The 7,872-nt window shown below is 38.3% G+C and overlaps 1 protein-coding gene across 1 annotated transcript in view; it reads right to left on the bottom strand.

Moving 5' to 3' along the window:
- The window catches only part of LOC107731539 (nuclear factor 1 A-type-like), a 37,647-nt gene that overhangs the window by 18,986 nt on the left and 10,789 nt on the right, over positions 1-7,872 (bottom strand). The window contains exons 3-5 of the mRNA XM_016542653.1: positions 4,930-5,108; positions 2,703-2,868; positions 2,368-2,459 (exon numbers count right to left, since the gene is read on the bottom strand). Coding sequence (XP_016398139.1) covers positions 2,368-2,459; positions 2,703-2,868; positions 4,930-5,108 — 437 coding nt within the window. The remainder of the gene's footprint in view (positions 1-2,367; positions 2,460-2,702; positions 2,869-4,929; positions 5,109-7,872) is intronic.

Here is a 7,872-nt window from a genome sequence, read left to right as displayed (position 1 = left end):
CACCCACACACACACACACACACACACACACACTTTCACACACACACACACACACACACACACACACACACACACAAACACAATCTGATCCAATCCAGTCTTAAGTGTTTCTCTATGAGCGTGGTATCGTCTCAGCTGTGTGTGTGTGTGTCGTTGGTGTGTTATAGCTGCGTTTACAAAAGTAACATGCTCTTTTTTTGTCTGTTTGTGCAATTGCAGGTGGCAGTACAGGCTGTATTTGTCATTGTAGATATGTGTGTGTGACGATTAAGGTTACAGGCGGCATTTACACGACTGCAAAAAACAAACACAAGTTCATTTACATTAACAGGGTGATCCTGATGCCCATTTATGAATATATTAATAGTAGCGGTTGCGCGATATGAGTTTTAAATGTGTTATGCACAACCTGATAACTACAGACTAGTATAATATTTATTGTTTGATCACTTGATACCTACTTTGTATGAAAAGTTTTCTTTAAATTTATGTTCATGTTGTTTTAGTTTTAAAATAAATGCTAGCTGGTTTGAAATCTTATATCTAATGCAATTACACTCATACATTTTAGGTAAGGCTTAAGTGTCTAAATATCTTTTTAACATGAAACTAACTTAAATGAATGTTTACACAACATTTACCACTATTATACAGAAATGACCAGTTTTGGGAAATTACTTTGGAAATGTAATAGGTTACAGATTGCAAGTTACCCTATTTAAAATGTAATAAGTAGTGTAACTATTTCAATTACTTTATTAAAGTAATGTAACTGATTACATTTTTGATTACTGTTCATCAGAAGAGCATCGCTTTACATAAAGAACTTTACATGGCAGGAGGCATCGAGCACATCAAAAACAGACAAAGCAACATATTAATATTATTCATGTCCTAGATTTTTACAGAAAATATTCAGATTACCCTGTTTGTAATCGTTAACATTTTCATAAGTAACTGTAATTTAATCACACATTCTTTTTTCAGTAACTGTAACTGATTACGGTTACATTTATTTTGTAATTAAATTAAGTCTTTTCTGTATCACAAAACATTTATGCTTGAGTAAATGTTTCGTAAATGTTCACTGAAGTTTAACAACTTATTTGTTATTGAACATCGGTTGATCCTGACCACCTCAGAACAGCCAAATATCATAACAAGTCATTTCAAACTGTATTAAAGGAATAGTTCACCCAAAAATGAAAATTCATCATCATTTACTCACCCTCATGTTGTTCCGAACCTGTATAATTTCTTTCTTATGTTAAACACAAAAGAAGTTATTTTGAAGAACCAAACAATTGTTGGTCCCCATTGACATCCATAGTAGGGAAAGAAATACTATGGAAGTCAAAAGGGACCAACAACTGTTTGATTACCAGCATTCTTCAAAATATCTTCTTTTTATGTTCAACATAACAAATAAACTCATACAGGTTTGAAACGACATGAGGTGAGTAAATGATGACAAAATTTTCATTTTTGGGTGAACTATCCCTTTAAAGGCCTAATGCACAAACTGCATTAATCATTTGAAACCAAAAAACGAACGAACGTTTAAACAACATTTACTCAACACAGGACTAACGTGGGAACAAGCACGAGAAGAACTAAAAGATCTAGCATTTTCTTGTGCCAGTTTCTACCTTTAAAGGCCTGTTCACACCAAGAACGATAACTATAAAGATAAAGATATAGTTCTAAAAATCGTTCTCAATATTAAAGAATAGCAGAGTTCACACCACAGCTATAACAATAAAGCCACAGAGAAACTATATAGTTGGAATCACTTTCAGAATGATTTTTTCCAGCTGATGAATGATACAAACATTGACAGCCAATCAGAATCCATCCTGCTATCACGAGCTCGAGAATTTAAAGCGGCAGACGCATGTGCGATTATAATAAACAGACGATATCGTTCGCTGGTGTAGACGCTAATATCGTTATCTTTATAGTTATCGTTCTTAGTGTGAACAGGGTTTAAGTCATTACAAATAGTTTATGCTTGAGTAAATGTTGAATAAACGTTAAAGATTAACAGCTCATTTTATCAGTTATTGGCTGTTCCTGACAACCTCAAAGTGGCCAAATGTTGTAACAGCCATGTCAAATTATAAATTGCACCATATGACAACTAATCTGTAGCACGCAAGCGATTGTACATGTGTGTGAGTGGTATAAATCAAGGTTGAGGCCGAGTCTGAACATGCCAATTACACACAATAAATCAGCTATGAGCTCTCACAGTGAGCGAGGGAGTTATATGAGCTAGCATAACAGCGCTGAAAGCCTATTATGACAGACAACAAGCACTCTTGATGGACTTTCAGGGATTCGGCGGATCTGTGCATGTGCACTCACCTGAGGCTGCTGAGGGATATTTACAAAGCTGGGGTCTCTGGGGCCCACGCTGACAAAGCGATGAGCAGGAGACGTGCTCGGTGTGGAGTAGGCTGTGGTGAATTAAACACACACACACACACACACACAAAATGAATATCAATATTGTATCGGGAGCAGTACAGCTGTTGAGAGGAAGGCTTGATACGGACACTGCACATGTTTGATGGGAAATTCTATTCATTATGAAAAACACTGAAGATTAGCTTTCGCATGCTTGGGAAACCCGAGACACTTTACGTTCGGGATCAAGTGTTGAGTGTGTGTGACGGCAGGTGATGGGCCATAGTACTCACTTGGCGAGGTGGGGGAGTTACCGCCTCCCTCGGTGGAGGTGGAGGGAGGTTTGGAGTCTGGCACGGGCAGGGGCACGGGTCGCGCCATCGGGGGAGGCGGAGGAGGCGGCAACATGGGGGTGGGCAGGAACGGGTTGTGCACCTTCCCTTGACTGCTCCCGTTGGGCTGGATAGAAAGAGGACAGAAAAAACAGAAAAAAGCACCCTGAGTATCAACTTCTGGACACGTATGACCAGCGGGCACAACAGAAGTATTGCACACGTGCGCGTCAGGAGAATGTGCTCAGCAATTTTTCGCTGCTCCTAGCCATAAAAAAATCTGCTGCTGTGCACACTTCACTGTTCATAATCTATGACCCAAACTGCTCGCTGTCTCTCCTCCAGCTGTCAGGGCCACAGCAGTTTGGCCAGAGCTGGATCAAACTCTCAAAAGGATTGGGATTTCTATATCACATTTTCACATTTATAGTTTTGAGAATATATATACATATATATGTATACTCACACACACACATATATAAACACATATAGTGCTGCCAAATCGATGAATCGCGATTAACTAGGCGATTAATTTTTTCAGTTTAACGCGTTAAAAATATTTAACGCAATTAACGCAGGGGCGGGGCTAGGGTTGGCCACCCCACTCACAACTGCTGCTTCTGTCACTTTTTCTCTTGACAAGTGCAATTATTCAGTCGCAGAACGACTGAGAACGGGAAACGTTTCAGGCGCGCGCTCCACTTTACTTCAGCGCCAGGCGCGAGTCAAACGAGCGCAGAAACGGTACTGTGCTCGCAGCGCGTGCTCTTCAATTGCACACACAAAGGCACCGGCGCGCGCTGTAGCCTGTATCCTTTCATATCAAAACGTGAAATAAACTACGTGCGTTGAGAGAAAATATGATGCGTGTCAGATCCGCTTCACGTTCAGCAGCGGCAGCTCTTAAAGAAATAACAGCAAAAATAACCTAATAACCAGCTGCTGTGATTTCTATTAATCAAAGGACAAAGAAAAAAAGAGGAAAAAATTACTTTTATAGCTTTAAGGATTAATCTATATTTAATTTAGAATTTTGTGTTTCAATTTCTGTATATTTCTGCTGAAGGGCACAGGTAAATATGACATTTATTATAATGGGTTTATGTGAAGATTGTTTTAAGTTCACTTAAATTAGAAGTTATTTTTTAAAGTCTAATAAATTTTAAAATTGATATCTCTCAGTTATACTGTAATGTCGAATGGCTATAGTCAATGGTTAAATATTGGCCGGGGGGGGCAATTTTATAGAGAAATCAGTATTGGTATCATTGATACTGGTCTTCAGTCATAAAAAAAGATGCCATTAAACAAATATTAAAAAATATACTGTCTTTATGTTGTTTGTACATTAATTTGAAGATTGAATATGAAATTATTGCAATATAAAAGTATATTTAAAAACTTTAATGTTAGGTGGGATTAATCGCGATTAATTTCAGAAAAATGTGTGATTAATTAGTGCTGTCAATCGATAAAAAAAATTTACTAATATATTTATATACATAATATATATGTGTGGTGTCAAGTAATTTTTACTTTAAAGGGCTAAATGTTAAATATTGTTAACATACACATACATGTTTTTGATTTTGTTTTGAGACTTAAAAATTAACATTTATAATATATACATAATATTTATTTTTAATATTAAAATTTACATTATATGTTAATAAATACAATTAAATATATAATTAAATATATGTTGTATTTTAATGTGCAGTAATAAACGTCAGTACAGGGGGCGCTAGCGTCAGCTTCGCATGTCTACATTAACTAACTTCAACTACTTTAAGATACTAGATACTGTCTGCCATTACAGTAATTTACCTAAAAAAACTTACTATAAAAGAAGAGAGTTTTCTATAATGCCTGCAACAGTGCCCCTTGTGGCAGCATTGAGAATGCCCTGCAGAATGAACTGAATTTATTTAGGACCATGTGTAGCTAGAAATTTACATACTTATGTGGAGTAAGTAGGGTATAAGTGCTATTCTCATTTACGGTATAATCTTTCTATCCATCCTGTTGTACGTATGTTTCTAGCATCAACTGCACTGCACAAATGAGCAAAACAGAAAAAAATCACTACAAACATGACAATCCAGCCAACTAGTTGTCTATATGGATACAAAACATGATAAGAAAGTAGTAGGAGTGTGTATGTATGTACAAAAATGCTCCTTCTTACATTAAGGAAGCCCACCTGTCCAGCTTGCTGACCACTGTCAGGGCAGACAAGTTGGACAAACTCCTTGAGCGTCTCCTGGGGGTGGTAGCGGATGGCGTGGTGGGGGAAGTACGAGCCAGGCTGCTGGATGATTGGCGACGTCGGGAAATGAAGACTTGACGGCGTGGCATGAGGACTCGCTGCAAAGAGACAAACAGAGGAGCTTGGTCAGAAAACGACAGAGAGGAAGGATGGAGAAGAGGGACTCCATGAAGAAAAGATGTGGGGGTTGTGGTGGGTTTGTGCTTGGTTGGATTGCTCATGCAGAAATTAAGGCATATAGTTTTGGAACGACATGAGGGTGAAAAGATATTTTAAAGATGTTTCAACTTTTTTGTCCATATAATGAAAGTCAATGGGGTCCAAAACTACAACACTGGAGCAACATTGACTTTAACTGTAAGGATTAAAGGTTACTTTTGGGTTTCTCAGAAATAAAGGCATACAGTTTTGGAATGACATGAGGGTGGGAAGATATTTTGAAGATGTTTCAACTGTTTTTATTCATACAATGAATGTCAGTGGGGTCCAAAACAACAACATTAGAACAACATGTTTTTTGCAAGGACGAGAGGTTTCTTTTGGATTTCTCAGAAAGTACATCATACAGGTTTGGAACAACATATGGGTGAGTAAATAATGGACACTTTTCACATTTCCAGAGCTCTGAGAAGCAGAAGTCATCATAGTTGTGTAAACTTCTATAGTGGTGAACAAACTACAACAAATATATATATTTGCTTTCCCATTTGCACCAACAGCAAAACAAAAATCCATGATAGCATTTCTATGGCTTTCCAGAGGAGGAAAAAATATTGAGAAAACATGTTGGTCCCTCAGCTGTTGGATTAGAAATATTTGCTACAGCATTGTTAAACAGTTTCCTGTGATTTAATGCCAATGTAATAAAATACAAAGTATGGTATGTGCATTAAATGACATTTTTTTAAACTAAAAATATATAAAAACTTTGCTAGATTTACAATGCCAATATCTGTGGAAACACTTAAGAACAGGCTGTGAAATTTCTTAAAGCCATTCCGCCTTATTACACAGGCCATACTCTTATCCCACACTGCCATGTCGTTGTTCAAATCAAATTAAAAATGGCATCTACTCCAACTCAGAAGGTCCGTGACAGCACACACTCACACACAATGCATGCACCTGTTCGTAACAATGGGTAGGCACCTCAACAACCAGCTGTTCAGTCAACAACACTTGAAAACCGCACGAGCACCGACGGAGAGCAAAAGAGCGCAGTACTTGGTACCATAACGGGTGCCAGATCCTTCTTTCATCCAGCGTCATTACGACCGATGCGACTAATAAAATGTCTCGGTGACGCATCGGTCCTCGGCTCTCTCGCACCTTGCTGGCAGGCCTTTGGAGCAGTCTGGGACTGAGAGTCCTTTAATGGATCGAACCTTATCAAGTATTTAATTGTAACCGGAACAATCTAATTAGGCGGCTCTTAATAGAGGTAATATTCGGTTATTGGTTATTAGTATAATGCCTGGGATGTGCGGCAGCGCTGGGTCTTTAAGCCGTGATGTATCGCAGCGGAGTTAATAAGACTCCGCACTCACCCTCTCCAATCTCTCGCTCTCTTTCAGGAGAGATGGTAAGCTGATACTACATAAACATTGTTAAAACCACAGCCCCCTGCTGCAGTAATTCACTTAGCTCTGGCCTTGATTTATGGCTCTGTCAATAGAGGGTGACTGGAAACTCTGGACGCTGGGGCTGCGATGTAGCCATTGTATTTACAGTAATAATGGAATGGACGACTCCCTCTTGCCCTTCTTTTGGTGTCGTTCTCTGTCTTACCTTTCCCGATGCCGTCTTTTCACGGCCCGGCTCTTTCTGTTGGGGGTAGGACACAAACTTTTATGAAGGAGATACGAAGACATGCACGCGGTGTCTTTACCGTCCCTGGCGGATTGGATTAGCCTGAGGCGCTGCCGCAGAGACCGAACCCCGCTGAGACACACCCTTTACAAGGCTGAGTCAGGATTTGAGTGGACAACACTCTCACTTAGCACAAATGCTAACAAACACACACACACACATTCAGAACCAGCATACACAAAAACTGCCAGCAAAGTCATCTCGTCAACACAATTACCAATAAAAGTGTTCTTAAATTTTTAATTTTTTTTACTTTGTCAATAATAAGAGTTGAAAAATGTGCAAAAGAAAAAGAAAAAAAATGTCCACACACTGAAAATAAAGATCCAAAAGCGCAACAGTTTTAATTAATATTGATAAATATGTGAAGAGAATGTGCTAATACATCCATTTAACCCAGTGGTTCTCAACCCGCGGCCCGTCACAAATTCAAATGCGGCCCACCATGCTGAACACAATTTAAAAAAATTACTTTCAGTTTTACAATTCATTTTAGTTTTTACATTAATTTAAAAATGTACTAAACAAATATAAGCTATAATGTTTTTGTTATGTAAAATAATTTTGTTTTTCATATATTATTTTCAGACATTAGCAGACCTGTAGGCTACTCACGTAATTAACATTACGCATTTAACGAACACTTACAAGCGTGCACTTTGGCAGAATTCAATTTAAATAGTCATCAGCAGCCATTAGTTCGGTAAAATTGAGCATCAGAATGGACAAATTTGTTATTAAGGGAGAAAAACGAAATGTGGAAAATGCCAGTGAAGGAACACATACAAACAAGAATAGTGGCAGTATCAGCAGTGAAGGAGAGTGCTGGACTTTCGGCATCAACTTTCGGTTTGCCCCGCCACTTACTTGAAGATGTTCAGGCAAAAGGAAACACCCATACTACGCAGCAATCATCCTTAATTGCAGAAATGTGACAAAACATCTCTGGATAGAACCTCAGATTATTAAATTCGAAAGTGCTTTCCATATTTG

This window comes from Sinocyclocheilus rhinocerous, unplaced genomic scaffold, assembly GCF_001515625.1.
Source record: "Sinocyclocheilus rhinocerous isolate Xijiao unplaced genomic scaffold, SAMN03320098_v1.1 scaffold4355, whole genome shotgun sequence".
Taxonomy (NCBI): Eukaryota; Metazoa; Chordata; class Actinopteri; order Cypriniformes; family Cyprinidae; genus Sinocyclocheilus; species Sinocyclocheilus rhinocerous.
This window is presented reverse-complemented; position numbering and strand designations above follow the sequence as displayed.